Source organism: Carya illinoinensis, chromosome 7, assembly GCF_018687715.1.
Source record: "Carya illinoinensis cultivar Pawnee chromosome 7, C.illinoinensisPawnee_v1, whole genome shotgun sequence".
NCBI classification, from domain to species: Eukaryota; Viridiplantae; Streptophyta; class Magnoliopsida; order Fagales; family Juglandaceae; genus Carya; species Carya illinoinensis.
This window is the reverse complement of record NC_056758.1, coordinates 36,316,833-36,339,436: the sequence shown is the minus strand read 5'-3', so window position 1 is coordinate 36,339,436 and position 22,604 is coordinate 36,316,833. Positions and strand designations below refer to the sequence as shown.

The following is a 22,604-nucleotide window of genomic DNA, read 5'->3' as shown; positions in this document are numbered from 1 at the left end:
TTCAATAATTATTTATAATAATCAGTAAGCAGGTGAATTGATTGGGAGGCATAGAAAACTGGCATTGATGAAACCAACACAATCTTCGCTCTTTTAAACAATCAATGTCTTTCATTTACAATTAATAAAAAAACACAGATAGCATCACACAAACCAACACAGTTACACCACCAAAATGGCCTTCCCAAAACCAAATTAAAAAACATTCCACACACAACCTATAAAGTTCCCTTCGCCGTTTTATTTACTCTGCGGCAATGTCGTAATGAAATAGAAAATAATAGTAGATATAGGTAATATTTGGGAACCAACTTGAAGAATTCACGCGGCAGAGGTCTTGGCAACAACCTTACCCTCTTGATTCAAAACGGCACCACCGCCACCTTGTCTTGCATCCACCACCACAGTCTGATAGCTTGGTAGCACTCCTCCCTGCGTTGTGTAGTACACCTGCCTTCCCGCACTATCAAACCCTACTTGCGCGTACCCAGTCTCCGCTTGCTGCTGCTGTTGCTGCACCACTTGAATACTTCCTTCCGCACCATAAGCCCCCCCAACCGTCATCGGCTGCTGTTGAGTTGCCGCATTGTATACTGGTTGTTCCCGGTACGCCTCCGATACTACTCTCTGAACCCCGTAGTATGCGTGACCAACCGGTCGTACGGCCTGGTATACTCCGGTTGGCGTGGGAATCAGATATACTGGCTGATGATGGTCCGCCCCAGAGGCTACTACAGGATGATAGCCTCCGGTGGTCATGTGCCTTTCCGGCATGTATGTAGCCGAAATCGGGACTTGTACGGGAACCGGAAGCGCCGTCGCTGCGGGTACCATTTTTTCCGGGGCTTTCTGTGGGTAGTACTCTGTAGCGTAGGCCCTAGGGTTTCCCTCGTCGCTTTTAATTTGAAATATGTTTTGCTCGTAGTTGGCAGCAATATGCAACCTCTGCAGGTCTTGGAATTGCCTTTGGATCGCCGTCGGAGACACCGCCGGTTCTCCAATCTGATGTCGGTCCTCCGATCCACAGTCCGATCCGGCCGATACATCCTTCGTCAGCGCGTCAGGAACCGTCGGCACAGGAGCCGAATCCTGCAACTTCGTCGCAGGGAGCAACCCCTTGTCCAATCCAGACAGAAAATCAGGATTCGCCGGGGGTGAGGAACCGTCGATCTGCACGGAATTCAAAGCGTCAACGAACCACTGCCGCTCCGATTTGGTCTGCTGCTGTTGCTGGAGGTTCGCAGAGCCGAAGCTCGTCGGATCCGTAGCTGGTGTGAGAACAGAATTGTTTACATTAAAGAGAAATAACCTTAGCCTGGCGGGCTTAGCGGATGCCCGGTACAAGCGGTCGTATTCCAGCATCATGTGCTCGAGATCCTCATCGTTGGTGACTGAGATCAAAGCGTCTAGATCTTCACCAGGGAGCTGATACTTGAAGCAAACAGCATCGGCGTCAGGTATCAGGGAGGAGAGCTTGGATTTGATTGTAGAGAATTTAACGGTACGATCGACGGCTAGGATCTTGGTCTCGCCACCAACATAGGCGAGCTGGTTGTCGTAGGGCCTGGGCTGGATTTTGCCGCCGTAGCTGCACATAAATTTCACTTTGTAGTGCACAGAAGCAGGCGTTGACGGCTCATCCCATGACGGGGTTTCGCACTCGATTTCGCGGGACCGAGGAGAGGAATTTCCCGAATCAGGGTAAGACGAGTAGGAGTAATTGTCCATCTCCCTGGCTCGAAACGGGGAACGGAATGGAGAGGATTTGGCTGGGTTTTAGAGGGAAACTAAGCCTAGGGTTTGAAGTAGTTGGGGCTCCGAAGCCATTTTTGGGATAGTCTAGGGGCTATAGGAGTAAAGGACAAGGGAAAAGGAAAACGGCGCAGTTGGGGGAGAATTTTTTCACGAGCTGGAATAGAGGTAATGGGGAGGGGACCCATCTTTTCGGGTCGTGATTAATTTTCCTCTCTGTTTATCGATGACGATTGCGTCGCCAGAGATAACATTCGAGCCACGTGTCTTTGTATTTAAATCTCATTTTTTTAAGGCCTGTTTGGCAATCAAATATTTTTTCAAAACTTTCAACATTTTTAATTTTTTATATTTTAATTAACAGAAATGAATGTTATATATGTAATTCATTATATAATTATTATAATAATTCTATTTTAATTTTTTTTATAATTTAATTTAAAATATATATTTTAAAATTGAAATCTTATAAATATATAAATATTGTGTATTATAGAACATTAGAACCCTTGAAATAGTCTTTACGATATCCTTTGACCGAATCATCACTGTATATCTTTTCTTAAAAATTCAGCAAAATAAGTCATGGCCAACCGGCCAACCTGTAAAACGAAAGACGGACGGAAAGAAAGAAAAAGGAAGATTTATCACGCAGCGTTTCGCTTCGGTCTAAGAAGCAAACGAAGAAAAATTCAGCCTGTCAAAATGGTGAAAGCGGTGGTTGGAGAAGAAAGCCAACTCAAATTGATTGAGGATCGTCTCAGCCAATCTGGTCTCCCCGTTCAGGTATTCTCTCTCTCTCTCTCTCTCTCTCTCTCTCTCTCTCTCTCTCTCTCTCTCTCAATTTGTATGCATGCATGGATGGATATTGTACGGAGCAGATCGTTTGAAATGGATGAGTTTGAGTATGTGTTTTGTTTATCGCAGTTGGGTCTCGTAGTAGGCAAGCTGAGCTCGCCTTTAGATCGGGGTTTCGTCTTCGATTTGGTTCCAACACCACCCAACGACGCGGGAGAGGCCGCGTGTTCACTCCTCGAGTCCGTCAAGGACGACAAGGAAAAGGGAACTAAATCCAGATCCCAGGCTGCCGAAGTCTCCTCTCTGTTTATCGATGACGATTGGGTCGCCGAACACGCTCGCCAGGTTTAACATTCGAGCAACGTGTATAGACTGTATAGATATATAGAAATCTGAACCACATTGCTCTGTTTGAATTTATTAATATTTACTATTTTGTTAATCGAATACGATTTTTCTTAGCTTTGCTTTTGGCTCTTATTTCGGTTTCTTAGGTAGCTAGAATGCTAGTGGGTGGAGTGGGGGTGGTTGGCATCTATATATGGGTGAGCAGTGATGCTTTTAAAAATTCAACTATAATGCTTTATCAGGTATTTCTTTCCCTCTTTCAATTTTTATTTTTTTCTCATTCAACTAGATGGTTATGTAGAAGAACTCCTATATGAGGAGCTGCTGGACTGCTTCTTGTGGTAGAGATGTCGCCGTGAGCATTGGTATTAGTTTATCTATATGCAAATACAAACACATATTCGCATAACTAGACCATTAAATTGATTACATTGGATTATGCATATGTAAATATTTTTATAGTTATAAACGGTGCCAATACATCTTGCCTATACATCTTTCCAATGCATTGTTCACTTTACAAATACTATTTTATTAAATTTTTTCTCTCTCCTTCCTCTCTCTCTCTCCACCAACGGGATTATTTTTTCCTGAGAGCTCTCCTTCACTGCAAATTGCAAAATAAATATAAAAACAAAAACAAAAACAAATTAGGAAAACAAATTAATAATAATAATAATAAATTATTTTATTAATTATTTTGGCTTAAAGATGCATAATCCAATGTGGGAGTCTTTCTTGAATGGCAAAAACAATTTCCAAAACATGTGATTTTGCATTTACATATAAATAAACCAATGCCGATGCTTTTATACAGATGATCGTTGCATGGCATTTATGTAAATGTGTACGATGAGAATTGGGTCATCATAATATAAACAAGAAAGTTGTCATGATGTGGCCTTATTATATGCGAGCCTTGTTTTTTCGTAGAACTAGATACGTGATAAACTTTTTTTTTATGCGTGTTATTTGTCTTTTAACTAGATGTTTATAATATTTGTGGCTGTGTGCTCCCATCAGATTGCAGGGATTGTCTCATCACCACATTTAAATTTTATAGTATTTGTATCCCGTCTCAGTAGTGATGTTTCCTAGCTTAATAACTTATAATGAAACAGCTCTTGCAGACCATAAAGGGAGTTGCGGAAGCAACACCCGTACTGGAAACTGATCGGGAGGAAAGACTGCTCATTCACATTTGTTACAGTCCAATGAGGTATATAACTCATCTAACTTAATATTTTTTTTCCTCTTCCTAATTGTACCATCTTAATTAGTTTTTCAGGTGGTTTTCATGCTGACTAAAGAGTTTATCTGTGTAGATGGACATGTCGAAATTGCACGTGGACTTCAAATATTACATCAAGCAGCCTACGACCCTGTGATTTCAAAATGGGAAGGGTCCTAACTTCTCTTCAGACTTTCAAGTGCACCTATAATTTTAACCTTAGGTATCATGTATCATTTGCATAGTCAGTGGTCTTCCACATCTAACTGCTTGGTTAATGATTTTTCGTATTTGATTGCCCATATTGTCTTCCAAAACTTTGAAAATCGATGTTTTCTGTTTGTATATTCATATATTGTTATACTGTTTACAATAATGCCAAACAGTGTAAAGACACCATTGTATACAAAAATGAGATGATGTGCTATGTCAGGGATAATGATGAGGAAACAAATATTGTTAATATTGAAGTCAGTTGTGAACAGATAAATCACCCCAAAACTAAGCCAATATCTAATCAAGGTTTGATTATATTACTTATAAAAAAAAAAAAAAAAGTTTGATTATAATCCATCTTGAACATTTTATCTTCTTCTTGAACCTTCAAAAAGGTGTCATCAAGTTGGCTATATACGAGTCATGTCTGACCAATTTCTTTCTGCATGTAAGCTAAGCTGACTGCTAGACTGATCATATAAGCATCTCTGTGCACCTCTTGGTCTAAAATACCAGGCAATCATACTGTCATACCATAGTCCACTTATAATTTTTCAACATTATTTTTGGTGCTTTGTAGTGAAATTATTACGAAAAAAAAAGGACGGTTTTTTTATGCGAGTCATGGCAGGAACCAAATATTTTATCACGTCATCTCTAATAAGTGAGGCTTTCTTTTCCCAGCTTGCCCATATGTCATGAAAGTGCATCAAATGTGCAAACATTGAGGGATGTTCTTCGACAAGGAATTTCTCATCATGCTAAAGAGCTGAAAGATGCAAAGGCGATCATTGATGGTAATTTGGTAAGAGAGACTATGATATACCATATCTGTTTATCCGTCTATCTATATATCTCTGTCTGTTTGCCTGTATCTATACACACGCACACAGTATATTGACATCTGTGCAATACAATGGATTGCCATTATATCTCATATAGATGAATGGTGCCCTCATCAAAGTTGTCAGTTGCATAAAACCATGGCTTTGGCTTCATTTGTTAAAAATAATTGTCAACAAGTGTCCAGTATATAAAATAGAAAGATTTATTAGATCTTATGGTGGTAAATATTTCAAAAAAAAAAAAAAGGCTCTTTTTTACTTTTCTATAGTTTCCCAAAGTTTTCTGAGGAACTCATTTTGTTAGTGGATTCCAGCGATATCGGTTTTTTATTTTTATTTTATTTTTTGTATGTGGGTCTTCCATACAATTCTAGGTGGTTGGTGACGAACCTTGCACGTTGGATGGTGTGCATGAAGTTGAATTGCTTCTACCATTCATGAAAGACTCAAATGCAGAAGGTGTGTCGGCACTTCCTTTTCTTTTCTTTTCTTTCTCTTTTTCTACTATTGACCAGGTTATTTTTTTTAGATATTTCCATTGTTCTGCATTATAAATCTTATATTTAATTATTTGTTTACATGTTGTAAAGCGTGCAGCAGAAAAGATGCCCTCGGTGTTCTTGTCTTCAATGGATCAGTGTGTTCTTTTGCATACTTGAACTCAAAAGAACCAATTTCACAAGCTGTGTCTGACATAAAGGTATTCAATAATCAAGTTCGGGCTCTCTATCTTATTTTACAGTGATATTCTGTATTTTTATTCATCAGGCTAGGTGATTTTGTAGTGCCAATGAAATGTCAATGCTTGAGCTTTTGTTTTGTATTGTTATTCTTTTTCCTTCTGTATATTCCTGCTGGAGTCTGTGCTAGTCTTGCTCTCATGAGTAACTTATAGTTGTTCCTCACTGTCCTGTGCGATCTTTGGTTGCGTTTTTGTATGTAGATGGATATCATCATGAGTCTGCAAAGTAGATTAGATATCATCTGTGATGAGGCATATGGAGATGTGGGACCAAAAGATGATGCTAGCCCAGAAGCAAGTGATGGGATATCAACTAATAAACCTGTTTCGCAGCTTGTCCTGCACTTCTTAAGGTTTGTTAGTTGTATATTTGTGTTTATTTGTTTCTTCATCGTTGGTGAATCAATGCTTGTGTACTCTCAGTTTCATCAATTTTTGTGAGTTGTGTTGCTCAATGCAACACCCTAGTACCTCGGTAGGAAAACTAATAACTCCCTAAAGTGAACAAGTTATAGGTGAAACTGAGCTTCATAATTGATTCTAGGAAAACTTCAAATTGATTAGTCTTTTTACGGTTATAGTGCAGATGTGGCTAATCCTTTCTATGGGTTGACACATATGGTAGTTGATCCACCTAGCAAGGCCAGTCATGTGATGTTGGAGCATTGCATGGCATAGTCCTATTGAGGACGAGAGGAATTAAAGGGGAAATTTTTAAACACCATAGTCCCACATCAGGAAAAGGAATAACTCAAATATAGTTGGTAAGTTATAAAGGTAGTTATGATTAATTGAAACTTCTTATTTCCCTCCACTATTAGTTGGCTTTTAGCAGGCTAATCTATCTTTTGTGAAGCACAAGCTTGAAGTTTATCATTGTATTTGAGGCGTCATTCTTCAGCTATACTTATTTCCATGTTTTCTGGAACATGATCTGTCCACCTACCATATCTTTTATGATATGGTCAAGAGCAGAAAAGAATGCAGTCTTTCATTTCCTCGAAGAGTATTTGTTCCTTGGTTGGCAGGCACCTACATATGTGACTACCTACAGCCATCTGAGACTCTTGAGGTGCGCACATCTGACTCAATGACTAGAATATCTGGTTACGTGCTTTCTTTCAATGGAAAGAAAATAATATTTTTTTGTTGGGAAGGGGGTGGGAACCTTTCTAAGGCTAAATAATGAAATTCTTCCTTGGATCTGTTTCCACAAGTCACCTTGATTTTTAGTAAATGACTCTAGTATAGATCACCTCCTAATCATGCACATCTGCGATAAAACTTTTTACATTGAACCAGAGAAATGTTTTTTTCATGTTCTAACGGCCTTGAAAATTGTACCTTCTTGCAAAATAGACTGCTCTTTCTGAGGAGACACGTATTATATGTTGCTCTCATAATTCGGTCCTCCCTGCCCCCAAAGTTTATTTATTCTTACTCCTTTCTCTTTTCACGTAGGTTCTAAAAGATCATTGTGTTGAGTTGATGTCCATGGAAGGTCCAACTGATGCTTCAACGATATTAAAACCTGAAATAGAAGCCCCATCTCTGGTCACTAAGTCCTTCTGGGATGTGGCAGCTCCGTTTTATTCAGCATCTAGCTTTCCTTTTGGAGATGACATGGAGGAGGGAAGTAGAACAGAACCTACTAAGTCGGATAGTGTCAGCATCATGGGTGCTGTTCTCTTCATTCTACTTTCTATGTTACTGGGGTATGTGATTTATGCGCTTAGGGGATCTGGATAACAGTCAATCCTCAGTTAAACTGTCAAATAAGTTGGTTTTCATTGGCTGAAAATCAATCGCTAAGGTAAATTTATTTGTTCACAAGCAGTGTGGGAAAGGTTTGCTCAGAAACCAAAAAACAAAAAAACGCGTGGGAAAGGTGTGGAAAAAAAAAAAAAAGTGTGGAAAACGTTTATTCATTGATTAATGATTAATTATTTGTCCCCATTCCGTCTTTGTTGAATTACATATTTTGCTCACTGCATTAAGGAAAATTTGAGTTTAGATGCTCGCCTCTCATAAACAATTTCTGCCAAACGAACATCACAGATCGTCAAAGTTGATGTTAAGCACAGATTATGGGTATTTCTTTTTCGATCTTGTTTAGTTTTGTCTTATCGATACTTTTAGCGACATGGGCTCTATGGGCTTCGATAAAGGGCCTTTCCCGAAGCCTAAAGCCCCTTAGCTTGCGGGGACCCTTGGACCGAAGAACATCCAGTCTTGAATTTTACCCGCTTTGCGTGGTTTCGCAACTTAGCCTTCAAACACCCTAAGGGTTGAGACGGGGGATGGTGTGAATAGTAAATCGAGATAAGATAGAAGTTAAAATGAATAAAATATTATTATAATATTACTTTTTAATATTATTTTTATACTTAAATTTAAAAAGTTGAATTGTTTATTATATTTTATTTAAAAATTTAAAAAAATTATAATTATTATATAAGATGAGATAAAATGAGTGTAGATGCTTCATATATCAAAACAAGGTCTAAGACCTCATTTGAATGTTAAAATGAGATAAGACTTTTCATTTCATCTTTAACATCTAAACAACACTCAAATACAAAACAATTTTCAATTTCAAATGTTAAACTCCCAATCAAAACACTAAAAATATACAAATTTCAAAACAATAAAATATTAAAAAATTATATTCAAAAAATTTTTTAACTTTAAAATATTTTTATTCAAAATTTTCAAAATCCAATAAAACATTTTTAACTCAAAACATTTTATTCCTATTTATACATCATATCATTACTATTTACATATATTTTAAAATATTCTTAGTGTCCAAACAAGTCCAAGATCGACATAACATGCCATCCATTCAAGTGGAAACCAAGGAAGAACAGTGTCACTTTGAAAAAACAAAAAAATCATCAAGGGAGTGAGGGAGGCTCAACGTTTAACGATAAAAGACTACATAACAAATAAATGATATTGAAACAGAAACCTCACCGTATGTTCACGTTCCAAAGTAAAAAACATCAATCTTCCATGGCCCCCATAGAAAGCTAAATAAAGTATAATAAACCCAATGTGTTCACATCTTCATCTGAAAAAGAATCGGCATGACAACTCTGGTATAGGCTTTAGATCTACCTATTCCAAGAAAAAAGAATCATGAAATCATCCAACAGAGCCATCGAACTTGCTAAAAATGGATGCCTCGTCTTCTGTAGAAATATATTAACTATGGAAGTGCCTCAACAAATACTTGAATCATAAATCACACGTATTGTGTCTGTTCCTTCTCGGTTATTGTTATTATACGCTATAGTTAGTTTGCAAGTCCATTCTCTGGAAGCTTCTCAGTGGCAAGATCACTGGGAAGATCAAGTCCATGAGGTATTTTTCCAGGATAGTTAGTCGTCGAGGAAGCTGATCCCACCATACTGCAGAAACAAAGAATCAGAATGATGATAAAGCTAGATTATGGATGCTACTACATTTTGAAAATGAATATGCTCACCTCCTATCTATGAAGACCATTGAACGGAGCTCACAATTGGCAAAACTGCACAATCACATTGTATTAGTAAAAAATCTTTATAACCATTAAGTATGCAGAGGGTTTATGGAGGGAGTTCGAAGGTCAAAGTAGTTAACCCCTGTGAGAGACAGAGATATGAAGTATGACCATGATATCACCTAAACCCTATCTCGATAACTAGGGGAAAATTATTGCTCTAGAAAATAAGATCTACTTTGAATGATCATAGAATTCACAATCCAAGTCATACAAGTAAAACCATACTAGTGAAGGGACAAGAATGCCTACCATGAGGATGTCTCATCAGAATAGAGAATCTAACCAAGAAATTTAAGTAAGTGAACAAATAGATAAATAGAAGTTTCTGAGGATTCATCCTCAACAAATGACTCAAAATTTTAGATTTTTTTTTTTTTTTAACTCAAAGAGATTAGCAAGAAAATGTTAGAAAGAAAGCGTCTCTAATTCTGAAATGTAATAAAAAAAAAATGCAAAATGAATTTATGTAAATGTCGTCAAGTGAATAAGCATAGATTTTTCATGTACGAAAAGGCAATGGGAAAATCAGAAAAAATAGAGAAAAGGGGGGGAATCACACGGCTAGATTGCAAATTCAGCAGAAGGCATCAACTTCTGATTGCACGAACATGGTGCATTATATTTTAAACCCGAGAACCCGATTATGCGTCTACTAAAATGTTTTTTTGCGTGTGTGAATGCAGTACTTACTGTGTGCATATTTCACTCTTAACAACTGGATCATTTCCAAAAGCGCTTAGGGTATGAAACAAGAATCCACTGTGGGTGACAATTGCAATCTCCTTCTCTTCACGTGTCCACAACCTGGGCCAATTGAGAAACAACGAAAAGAAAAGAAATAATTTTGGGGCATGTTCATGGCCATACTTGCAACCACATGAAAGCAAAAGGATCAAAATGTCTACAGAAATCCCACTCAACCAGGATAAAAGGTGGAAAGGATATACAAGAACCATGTGGAAAAATTGATCTCATAAGCAATAACCAAGAGTTTATTTGCAATTGTAAGGGAATCATCCCAAATACTGATCCATACATCTGAAAACACTCGTATATTTTAAGTGAAAAAAGAAAGAAAGATAATATTACACAAGTGACTTCATATGTATGCAACACACTAACATGCATGGATTACATATTGGGACTCACTGTAGAACACAAACAATATCGCATTTTTTCTTTTCCTTTTAAAAGAAGGTGAGCTTGGATCCATGAAAGATCAAGATCCCATTGACATGGGACGACCATGCCAGCTAATAAGAAAAAACGGAATATTCCTTTTAATAAACCAATTTTGTCGAATGATAGAGCATGTTTGAAAACCCATGGCCGATCTCAAACACGATAAAGTAATTTTTAAGGTGCATGAGCACAAGTTAGTGCTTCTTTAGTTTTATAAGACGGGCAATTCCAAAGTTTGGAACTTTTTTGGCCATACAAAATCTCAACAAGCATTGCTTGTTGATTGTTACTTCGGTTAACAGAACTTCAATTTTCTGAGAAACGGAAGAAAAAGGCAGTTACCATTTCAAAAACTTATGTCCCCTATCAGCAACTTCCTCATTCGTCTCTCTAATGTCAGGCTTCCACAAAATGTCATCATCATTTTCTACCTGAACAAGAATTACAACATGAATAATTAATAGACATGATTGAATTGAAGACCAGGTAAACAAGTCAATAGCATTTGAAAATGACCGTCAAAGCCACCCGTTGGCATTATAAAGCCCCAATTCTGGTAATTTACTTACCAGGGAAAAATCAATAGCAGGAAAAAGTGGGCGATATTCCCTAATACTTCGCCTCTTATCACATGGATGAACTCCCTGTAGTGAAAAGAAAACACACACACAAGTACAAATTGAGATGACAACTAATAACCAATTAATGGGAAAAAAGGGAGGGACTATCATTTGCCGCAATTTTGATTCACTTCTTGTTAATAATTGGATAAGTACTAAGATGTATATTACAAATGCGATAACTTTGTATACATGCATGCCAATATACATGCAGAAAAGGGCCCTAGAATATCCATTATATGTAATGTGGCATACCAAATGTTCACGGCAAAGCTCTACTGCTACAAACGGTGGGCAATTTAGACTTGAAATTGCAGGATGGCCACTGTTCCCTGTATTTGCAACCATTAGAGGAGGTACATTTACCCCATCTGTGTATGCTTCACCACCAAAGGCTCCAACTGCTGTTTGCATGGTCCTGCAGTGAAATATTGTTACCCATGAGTTATAATTAAGAGTTAAAGCATTTTTTTTTTTTATAAGTAGATGAAATTAGAAACAACTATTTAAAGCAATTTAAACATGGAGACCCAATTTGTTTGGTGAGCAACATGCCAAGTCATCTAAACCAAAAGCCCCGCAGGGAATAGAGATTCAGAAAACGATTAAAAATACTAAATGACCTTTGGCTTTTTACATATCATTTCTTCGTGCATCTTAAAAGTTATGAAGCCTGAATACCTAAAAGACCTTGGAGATGGACTTAGAAATGGCTTAGACAGGGCTGGATACATGCTTGTACACTAAATCGATATTTTTAGTTTCAGATTGGGGGGTTATGGCTGTTGGCAGAACTTTTAAATACATAGTATTCAAGTTAGAAGCCAGACAAGCATCTTGATGGTTTACATATCACGTACAAATTTGACTAGCCATAGGGCTGGAAATGTACAACAAGATATGTTACATATTAGAATGTAATTAGGTGTCTCACTTTGTATGCTTCCTATGTACTTGGGCATTGCCTAGTTCCCTTCTATTCAATAAAGACTGTTACTTATCAAAAAAAAATATATATGTTCATATGTATATATCTCAGGGCTTTGAGTCATGAACCTGAGGCAATGGGTTTTTACTTGAAAATATTTCTTAGAATCTGCCTACTGGTGCTAGAATGACCTTGATTTATTTTTTAAGCACAACCTGGACCTAATAATGACCGGTTAAACAGCTCTCATAAACAAATAACCCTAGAGAAGCTGATCACTGAAACCACACTAATTCTTCACCACTTGATTCTAGCGGTAATAATGATGGTTGTACATTGCGTCAGAATCCAGTGGTGAGCTTAGTGGAGGTGGTCTGCACCATTTGCACAGCATTAAGCAGATAAAAAAAAATTAAAAAAATTAAAAAAAATACGAGGCAACAAAATTGCAGTGACTTTTACCTTAACAATGGGGAAACAATGACTAGGTCAATGCTTTTGGAAATCCCACATGCTTGAACATGCTTACGCAGATTATGAACCTGTCATGGCACAACGAAATCATTCCATGGCATCACTTTTATTATTATATGGGAGGATATGATATCTGATAGAAGATACAAGTAGGACAAGAAAGTTTAGAAATCAAGCCTATGTGCGACAAAATTTACAAGTTTTATCCAGTTTCCTTTCAGAATAATTCTTATTTTATTTGACCGTTGCACATAAAGTTAATACAGGATGAGCATGGCTTTCTACCTAAAAATTAGTTATATAAAAGTTTCCATAGCAGAATACTTCATCGACAAAATAGATGCAATGAACTAACAATTAGAACATGATTAATCAGCAACTACCTGCTTCCAGCCAAGAGGAGTTAGTTGTGCATCAAAAAGATCATAAGATAAGTATGCATCATCGTTTTTCTCCCCTTCCACGTTGTGAACCCCTTGGGCATGCCTTACCTGTAGACATGGCTTGATAAGACTAATATGCTTTTTAAAGTATAAATAAGACAATAAATAATCTCCAAAAATAATGCATACAAGTGTCAAGCGTACAACCATAAATCTTCTCCACTAATAATAACAAATAGAATGGACAATTTTCCACAAACCAGGTGAAGAGTCTTGCAACGATGCAACGGGTAGAGACTTTGACCGCCAGTGGAATCCATGTCTGTGGTCATAAAAGAAAACAACCAAAAGAACATCATAAGATCATCCCCTTTAAAAAATGTGGCCTCCACTAAAGGTGATAACCATGTGACAAATTTATGCCTACTAGGTTTGTCCTTAAGAAGCTAATCAAGAATATTGTTCATAGACAAGTGCTCAAGTACTACATAACAACACAATGTTTTAACAAAGGCGAGAATAGAGACCAAAAGCAAGGCAAAAGTTACAATGGCAACATTGGAATCAATGCTTGGGTATGTGATAAAGCTAACAAAAGTGATCCATGTGATGCCCCTAAAGCATACGCAACAAGTGATCCATATATGATTCCAACGGAATGAGTTTGGAATCAAAAGCATATATGCCAGAATAATCCCTAGAAAGGTTCTAATAAAAAAGCACATACCAAATAATCTCCAAAAGCTTTCACAATTTGACCAAGTTGAGGTAGAACCACAAAGGAAAAAGAGGACAAATAAAACAATAACAATAACGTCACGATTAACGATGTAAAAAGTAAAAATAAATAAATAGTTTGATCTTATCAAGATTAAAAAAAACAGGGGGCGGGTAGAGCACTTCAAGGGGGTCTTGCCTCCACAACTTGCTTATAGCAATCGAGTGAAAAATAATCTTCAGGATGATTTGACATACGGCATCTACAGGGAATTTATATAAGCTAAACTATATCAGTATGGAAACAAGATCAAGCCTGAGCCTAGCAATCCAGGAAACTTTAAAATCAAGCCAAAATCAAGCTAAACAACGAAGGGAATCGAGGTTATTCGCGGGGATCATATGATAGTTGCATAAACTAATCGGTTTGAACAAAGCATGGATAATTATCAATTACTACCCGCAACCACGAACTTAGTTAATGAAATCCAGAACCACCGACTTCAAATATAAATCCAAACAACGTAATCAAATTAATAAATGATATGAAAAGAAAAATATTTGCTAAACCTTCAGGCAAATCCGGTAAATTCCCTAATCACTAACACATTTCAAACACCAACTAATCGGAAAACAAATCAGAACTGAGTCGATAGCCGAAGAAGCGAATCGGCGCTAACAATCCAAACATGGAGAGATTTGCGAATCAGACCTGAGAGAGCAGAGAAGCAAGTTCGAAAGCGAGAAGGACGCTGGGGAAGTGGAGGTGGAGGCGGGGTACCGTAGAGCTTTGAAATGGGAGTGGGGACAAAGGAGGAATTGAGGTAAAGAGTAGGGTTACAAATTAGAATAACGGTCTGAATAGGCATGGCTATAATTTTCCAATTTAATTTAATTTAAGCCACCACAGTCAGTGTGGTGCTGCTGATTCGGTCTGGGCAGGGTCTAGACTCTAGGATTGGAGGGTGGGAAGGATGAGATGTACCAGACAATTCCACGTATTAACATTCCCAAGAAGGGCCACCAGGCAGGCTGCGTCTTGGCTTGCTAGTTGCTCGCTGACGAGCGTGTAGGGGCCTCACTCTTTTTGCCTCTGAAGTGCCCTCACATGGCGTACTTGAAGCCGGAGTCGTCGCCTTGCGTTAGACCTTGGACCGCACCCACGGCCGCACGCAAGCCACTTGGCGGTTGGGCGCAGGCTTTCCATCGAATAAGGATAAAGCTATTTCCACGTAAATAAACTACCGAAAATGTCCATCGATTTTTTTTTTTAATTTAATCATTAAAAAAATATTTTTAAATAATGTTATAAATTTTTGTAAAATAATATATTTAAAAATATTATAACATATATATAATAAATAAATAAAATAGCATATTCGGTGGTATTTGTGGCTGTACCAGATCCTTGAAATAATTATATCTTTTGCGATGAGCTTTTTGAAAGACTCGTGGTCCTATGATAGACAGCTTTTTTATGATTAATTGGTGGCTGTCGGCATTATTTTTTTATTTTTGTAAGCGGTTGCTGTCGGCTTTCAGTTATTAGATTTGACTTTTCAAATGCAAACCTTGTCTTATTTTATATGTTAAAAAAGGATGTTACGTATCATTATAATTTTATTTATGTAATAATAGTTGTTTATATCTCACGTGGTCCTATGGTGGACATCATATTTTATTTTAAATTATATAACTATTCTTTAAGAGATAATTGACATGGTAGTTTTTATTTAACTTTGAAGTCTTTTTTTTCTAGGCATGTTAAATGAGACAAATGAATGTTTTATTATCAAATATGAATTGTTCGTGAAAATGAGAATGATGTATATGCACCATGCAAGGTGGCTGGACAGGAAGGGATCCTTGTTGGACCAACCCTTTCTATCCGTAAAATGTTAAACACAACCAGTTGGGAGAACCATTGGGTAAACGGTATCCTCATGGCATAGAGAAAACGTTGCCGTTTAAAACTTCATTTCCCCCAAAATCTCCCATTCCCAAGCACAACATTTCGAAATCCTCTTTCCCCCTTCTCCTTTTGTCTTCCCCTGAAATCCCCATTTTCTCCTTCCCTTCAAATTTGCAATTTTTCTATTTTTCATGTTCGAAGTGAAAAGTTCCTTCCTCATATCCGTGTTTGAAGTTGAAGAAGATCTCTGCCTCCCTTTGAATCCATTTTCTTTGGCAGCTTTTCAATTACTTGAGAAAGGGGTAGTGGCAATAATTGATCTATAATCCTTTGTTGTAGCTCATATGATTTATGAGATTGCTAATGGTCTCCAAGTGCCTCTTGTTTCATTGCCATATTTGTGGATGATGACTATGAGAGAAATGTGATATCTGCTTTAGATGATGAACTTCACAAGAGGGCATTGAAGATTGTCTAGAATTTGCCTTTGGCTATCCAAATACCAACAGTTCATGGAAAGAAATAGGAATAATATAATCTGTCTTTGGTGATGATGGACATTTGATTGTTTTTCTTTCATAGAGTGTAAATTGAAATATGAAATAACTCCTTATTTTGATAGATTCTTTTTGAGAAATAAAATAATTAGGATGTGAATTTTAAGGGCGAGGGTTACCTTTTCATCCTTTGGTTCTCTTTCAGTGTAAAAGATCCGAGAATCAAATCAGGCATCAGTATGTTTTGTGAAATGCAAAGTCCACCATAGGAGATGAGCAAAAAAAAAAAAAAACAAGAAGAAGAAGAAGAAGAAAAAGACAACATTATATTTTAAAATACTAACAAATATTTTATTAACATAGCCCTTTAAGGTGTGGTCGACTTCGTGGCCATGACTGGGCTTGCCATCATAGTTTGTCGCTATGGCGGGGCTTCTCAGATGATGGCGTGGTTGGATTCGAGATCGTCGATATTGAACTTGTTGTTAATGGATTGCAGTTGTAGGTGAATTTCTTGTTGGTGGCCGGGATCTTCTAAAGGCATTGGTGCGCTATGGAATTGAAATTGCCACTGAAGCTTCCTGAGCTTTTGGAGCTTCTGGAGGCAGTAGGCATAGTGAGTGGAGAAGAAACAACATGCATCAAATCCTAAAGTTTTCAGCCGATGGCTTATTTTCTTTCTTTTGTTTTGTAAATAAAATAAAGTATGCTAACATTAGCCGATGGTTGTATACGCTAGTTGTACCTAGCAAAATTCTTTTTACCCTTATCAATTTCATCATAAAGAAAGATTTGTTAAATTCATATAGGTTGTATTAAAGCTTGTTTTGTATCTATCAATCTCGAATACCTCTAAATGCTTGTAAACAAGAAGAATACAATGGTCAGGTGCGTTCGTGAAATCTTCAATGTCAAAGTCAGAAGATATTAAGCGTCGGGAAGAAAAAATCAATGGTAGTTAGTAAGTTTAGAAATAGAACTTTGCAACACATAAGCCTACATACTACACATTATACATCACATATTTTTTTATTAGTTTATTTCTAAAATTAACCTTATTATTTTATGTTTTCCTTGTTAGGCTCTTGTTTGCTAAGACTGACACATTATCGCATTTAATGAGACAATTTTTTGTCAGCAATAGTATCTTTTGTGGGAATCCTCGACTCGCGTATCATGCCTATACATTAAATGTCGCATGGTTGTTGTGCATCACTTGGGCCAAGGCCTTCTCTTCATGATATGAAGTCGAACTAGATGTGCTCGATTTGAGGCCCAGGATCCCTACAGAAACTGTAACAGCCCGCTAGAAATTCAATTGTGAAATTTCTATTAACTTTAAGAATCTCGTGAAAACCCCATAAGTTTTCACGAATCCATTAATCGTATAGGTTTTTGTCTAACTACATAGTTAGTATTATTATTTACTATGGTATCAGAAGTGTGTTTTTGATTATTGGAGATAGTTAAAAGTGTCAAAATATATTATGGTTTGTGCCATTAGAATCGGAGGGTTATTTAAAGTCTTATTTAAAGTCTAATGGCGCAATAACATTTTTTCATATTTTCGGTCAAAACGTCTGTTCAAAACTGTAGATATTATTAGATAAAAAGAAATATCTTGAGGTAATTTTCATGAATATTATTGGGTAAAAATATTTTAAGTTGATTTTTATAGATATTATTAGATAAAAATATCTTAAGTTGATTTTTTGTAGATACTATTGGATAGAATACTATAAGATAATCTTTTATAGATATTTTGGGTAGGAGAAAACAACACTCAACTCTCAACTCCAGCCTCATCTCTTCCATATCTCATCCATAAGTATCTCCAGCCACCTCTCCCCACGAAATTATCTTCATTTACACTTTCCATTAAAAGAATATCAAACACTCTCTCTCAAACAGCTTTTAGGAGGTCTTTTGCACGCCCATTTCGAAGCTGTTGTAAGTGTTTTATCATAAAGTCTCATTCATATAAGTTGTTCCTTTTTTAGTCTAGCTTACATGGATATCTTATTTACCCCATTTGAAGATCATTTGGTCAGTCAAATATTGTGTAAACTATAAAAAGGTCATTCTAGGAGATAAACTGGAGAATATGTTATAGTTTGGAGTTTTTTTACCAAACTAATGGATAGATATTGGTCCGAAATTTTTATGGAGTATTGTTAACATGTATATATGACTATTGGTTGAGGATTTTTGCATAATTAAAGGTTTTGATGAAAGATTTTCTTAGATTTAGAAACTTAGAAACTGGAAGAGGAAAAACAGTTTCTGTTTTGAGAAAGTTTAACTCTTTGGTGGTCTAAACCTATTCTAATGACTTTGATAATTTTATTGGAGGATCCTAAACATCTTATATACATGTTATATTATTATTTTGAAGATATTTGATGTTAGTTTCAAAGATATGAAATTTTATGCAAAGAGATATTTAGATAAGCCAAAGCGTGGATATTCTTGGCTAAATTTATATTTTAGTTAATTTCTAACCACGTGATCTTGAATTAGAAACTTATATATGTTTTAGGACATCTTTTTAAACCATGTAATGGTTTGGTTTGAAGATCATATATTTATAAGTCATAGATCAAGAGATTTATCAAAACAAGTTGAGAAAAAAGTTTCTGTTTTTGGACTAAGTGTAAAACCAAAAACTCCAAATGTTATTTTGTAATTTTGATGACTTTAGTTTGATGATTTAAAGCATGGTTGATGTTAGGATGATATTATGAATATGTTAGAAGTAAGATTTGATTTTTGAAATTCTTGGAGATGTTTTGATTTAAGGTCAAAACTTGTGATTCAAGTGCTTGGATCTTTTTACAAAAAAGTTTGGTGTTGATTATTAGCTTTTTCTAAATGGATGTTTTAAGTATGGTTTTGAACTTAGGATTGGAAGATGTTTGTTGCAAAATTTTGGTTTAAGCATGTGTTTTGAAGTTGGAAGGAATTGCAACAAAAATCAAAGGAAATGGCCTATGGATGTTTCGGCCATAGTGTGTTCTTCATAGTTGTGTTTTGTTTTAAATTTTTCTGAGTTGATATTTAAGTTTAGGACAAAATTTACATGAGGAATGTAAATTTTAGAAACTTTTGGAGTTAGTATGCAAAATCCTTAAGTTATGGGTAAAACGGTCATTTTTCCACCTGTATAGAGTAAAATGAAAATTTTACTCTTTAAGTTAGTATTTTCCATATTTCAAATATTTAGTGATTTAGTTCTAATTTTTAGAATCACTAATTACAGTTCCTCGTGGTCGCACTTGAAATTTTATAAGAAACACAGAGATCGAGGTAAGTTAGCTTTTAACTTACTAGCAGTCTACTGTGTATGTGTGCTAAGTAAAGGAACTACAGTGTATGTATGTATGTTATCATATATGTCATGTCATGCCAAGTTATCACGTAATTGTCTATTATACAGAATTTATTCTGTCGTCAATTTTTATCTGTTACATAATATATTATGTCATGTATTACTGTACCTTACAAGTACGTCATGCTAAGTATGTCATCTATTACATGTATGTCAAGTCATGTAATATTCACTGTTGCAAATATGTCATGTTAAATATGTTGTCTATTATATGTTATGCAATGTTACGAAATATTTCTATCTCAAGTTGGTCATGTATTTCAAGTTATATTCAAGTCACGTTATGTTACGTCAGGGCTTCAGCCATTTCGTATTCCAGTCACGTTTCATCTTGATTACTTATGTATGGGGTCACAGTAATTGTGACGCATACACTACGTGAGACACAGCAATTGTGTCACGTAGAATACATGGGGCCACAACAACTGTGGAGTATGTATTTAAGCAGTTAAAGAATAAGTTTCCGTAGAATACATGGAGCCACAACAACTGTGGAGTATGTATTTACACGTAGAATACATGGGGCCACAACAACTGTGGAGTATGTATTTTTCATGTTAAGTCAAGTTTGTGTAGAATACATGGGGCCACAACAACTATGGAGTATGTATTTACACATAGAATACATGTGGCCACAACAAGTGTGGAGTATGTATTTTTCATGTTAAGTCAAGTTTGTGTAGAATACATGGGGCCACAACAACTGTGGAGTATGTATTTTTCATGTTAAGTCAAGTTTCAGATCAAGTTCATGTCAAGTCAAGTTCAGTTCATGTTTCAATTTAAGTTATATCAATTATGCTATGTTGTACGCCAAGTTATGCTTTAATTACTTATGAATTTGATTATGCATTTATGCTTTTACTGTCGTGCATGCATCATTAGCTTGTGTGGAAGTTTTTTGTTAACTTACTGAGATTTGTAATCAAAACTCACTTTGGTAGTCCCAACTACCATTCCCCCCGAATGGTAGATCTTGTTACAGGACCTGAATGAGAATCAGGAGCTGATCAACTAGACACAGTTGACTAAGCGACGATGCGACGTCAATGTTAATATAGTAGTTAACGTAAATTACTACTTGTACAATAAAGTTGCATCTTTAGTATTTTTTGGATCATAACCATTTTGGACTAGTGTTGTGATCTACTCAATGGGTCTTTATATATAAAGCATGTTTTAAGCATTTGGGATATTTTCAATTTGGTGCATAGTATTGCTAAAGAAAAAAATTATCCGCTGCGAATATTGCATAATGTTAGATGCATGTTAGGAACATTGCATCTTATATGTCATGAACGGGGGCAGGTAATCTTATGTTGCATGTCTCGACACTTCAAATGTCCGTCCGATCCCAAACGGAATTTAGGGGCGTCACAGAAACAAGCTCGATTATGTGGAGGACAATATCCGTTCCAAATTGTTTTTATTAAAAAAAAATGTCTTTCAATCCAGTCGATATATTTGATAGAAATTTTAAAACATATATTTACGAGCAACCAGTCTGGTTGAGTCTGGTTTTATAATTTTTTTAAAACGATATTGGTATATATTGGTACTAAAAAATCAAGAATTAATACTGGACTGATTCACTACTAAAACCCATACTTCCGATTTTTTCAGTTTTGATTTGATCCAGTTTGGTTTTTCCAATTTTACGAATTATCTATATTAGTAATAATATGATGTTTACATATACTAAATTATTAATCTATTTATATTATAGTATAAATACATTATTTTATAATAATACTAGTATAGTATTAAATTTAAATATAGTCTACATAAGTTATAGACTTTCATATTAGTATATATGATCAAATGTGTAAAACTATATTTACAAAAAATATATATTATAATTTATCATGTTAAAATGTATTTATCCTTTATCCTTTAAATATATATATATATCAAAAGTAAATTCATATTAATAACTTAATGTTAATGTTTATATTTAAAACTAAAATTTATATATTATATCAAATCTTACATTAAAAATTATAAGATTAATTTTATGTTATAAGATAAATAAACTTGAATAATAAGATTATAATTTTATGTTATATTAATTATCAATTTAAAATATAATATATATAATATAATATAAAAAATTATAAATATATATACTGGCTTAATTCAATTTAAACCAGTTTTTAAATATGAAAACCGATACTATACCGATTTGGGATTAGTTTCGATTCTTAAGAACTGGTATTGCATCGGATCTCTTACAAATTAGACTGAATCTATCGGTTTTGTCTGGTCTAGTTCAATTTAACCAGTTTTTCAGTTTTTTTTTTCTTTTTTATACCCTACATGTATTGATGGTAGTGGGGAAATTGGTTTGATACTTTGATCTCAAAATGAAATCTTTATTGTATTTTATTTGTATTCTTTTTATTCGATAAATAAAAAAAATTAAATTGATTTAATGAAAGTGAAATTACTATATTGGTGTGACTAAATATGTTACGTTAATTTACAATTAAAAGAAAATACGATATTATACAACAACAAACGAGATCAATTAACAAATTTTATTTTCATAAGACCTATTTATGATAAGTTAATTTTTAAAATAATACTAGATACAATTATAAATTATGCAAATGCAGTGTATTATTTTTAAAAAAGAGTATAATCTATTATTAAAATATTAAAATTTTCATATATATTTAATATTTATTTAATATTTTTAAAAAGAATACATAACACTTATAGACTTTATCATCACAAATATCATTTATCTCATTTTATGTTTTATTTGATTCTTTTGTTGTACTTCTATTTTGTTTCTATTTTCTTCCGTAAAAAATGCAAAACCCAATACTCTTCGGTGTCTCGAATCACGGGCAGTATTCGCCACTGGGCTAAGCTAAGCACGCAATGCCCGCTTACTTAGCCCAAGATATTGGAGCGCTGCTAAACTTAACGAGCCGAGCTGATCATTGCAACATCTTGAGGCAATGAGGGCCATTTTCCATAAATGAGCGCACCTGGACTCCTTTTTTGTATCACTTC

General features: G+C 35.3%; 3 protein-coding genes across 10 annotated transcripts; 1 reads left to right on the top strand and 2 right to left on the bottom strand.

Moving 5' to 3' along the window:
- Positions 1–64: 64 nt before the first annotated feature.
- LOC122317343 lies at positions 65–1,728 on the bottom strand. The gene has a single exon (XM_043134369.1). The coding sequence runs from the start codon at positions 1,726–1,728 to the stop codon at positions 322–324; it is 1,407 nt and encodes a 468-aa protein (XP_042990303.1). The 3' UTR covers positions 65–321.
- Positions 1,729–1,780: 52 nt separating this feature from the next.
- Positions 1,781–7,945, top strand: LOC122317342 (protein odr-4 homolog). Of its 6 annotated transcripts, XM_043134363.1 has the most exons (12): positions 1,781–1,920; positions 2,327–2,538; positions 2,680–2,895; positions 3,045–3,140; positions 4,020–4,117; positions 4,224–4,352; positions 5,030–5,150; positions 5,565–5,649; positions 5,781–5,890; positions 6,134–6,285; positions 6,908–7,004; positions 7,394–7,945. In XM_043134363.1, exons 2-12 carry the CDS (start codon positions 2,338–2,340, stop codon positions 7,679–7,681), a joined length of 1,593 nt encoding a protein of 530 aa, XP_042990297.1. In that variant the 5' UTR covers positions 1,781–1,920; positions 2,327–2,337; the 3' UTR covers positions 7,682–7,945. The 6 variants fall into 6 exon arrangements, with proteins under 6 accessions (XP_042990297.1, XP_042990302.1, XP_042990298.1 ...); XM_043134364.1 differs by lacking the exon at positions 1,781–1,920 and having other exon boundaries at positions 2,244–2,538; positions 4,029–4,117; XM_043134362.1 differs by lacking the exon at positions 1,781–1,920 and having other exon boundaries at positions 2,245–2,538.
- Positions 7,946–8,854: 909 nt separating this feature from the next.
- Positions 8,855–14,951, bottom strand: LOC122317340 (phosphoglycerate mutase-like protein 1). Of its 3 annotated transcripts, XM_043134360.1 has the most exons (11): positions 14,499–14,557; positions 13,986–14,049; positions 13,330–13,391; positions 13,070–13,177; positions 12,675–12,754; positions 11,540–11,702; positions 11,234–11,308; positions 11,007–11,095; positions 10,173–10,286; positions 9,423–9,467; positions 8,855–9,345 (listed from the first exon to the last, which is right to left on the bottom strand). In XM_043134360.1, exons 3-11 carry the CDS (start codon positions 13,387–13,389, stop codon positions 9,231–9,233), a joined length of 849 nt encoding a protein of 282 aa, XP_042990294.1. In that variant the 5' UTR covers positions 13,390–13,391; positions 13,986–14,049; positions 14,499–14,557; the 3' UTR covers positions 8,855–9,230. The 3 variants fall into 3 exon arrangements, with proteins under 3 accessions (XP_042990294.1, XP_042990292.1, XP_042990293.1); XM_043134358.1 differs by lacking the exon at positions 13,986–14,049 and having other exon boundaries at positions 14,499–14,951; XM_043134359.1 differs by lacking the exons at positions 13,986–14,049; positions 14,499–14,557 and adding an exon at positions 13,797–13,880.
- Positions 14,952–22,604: the final 7,653 nt, after the last annotated feature.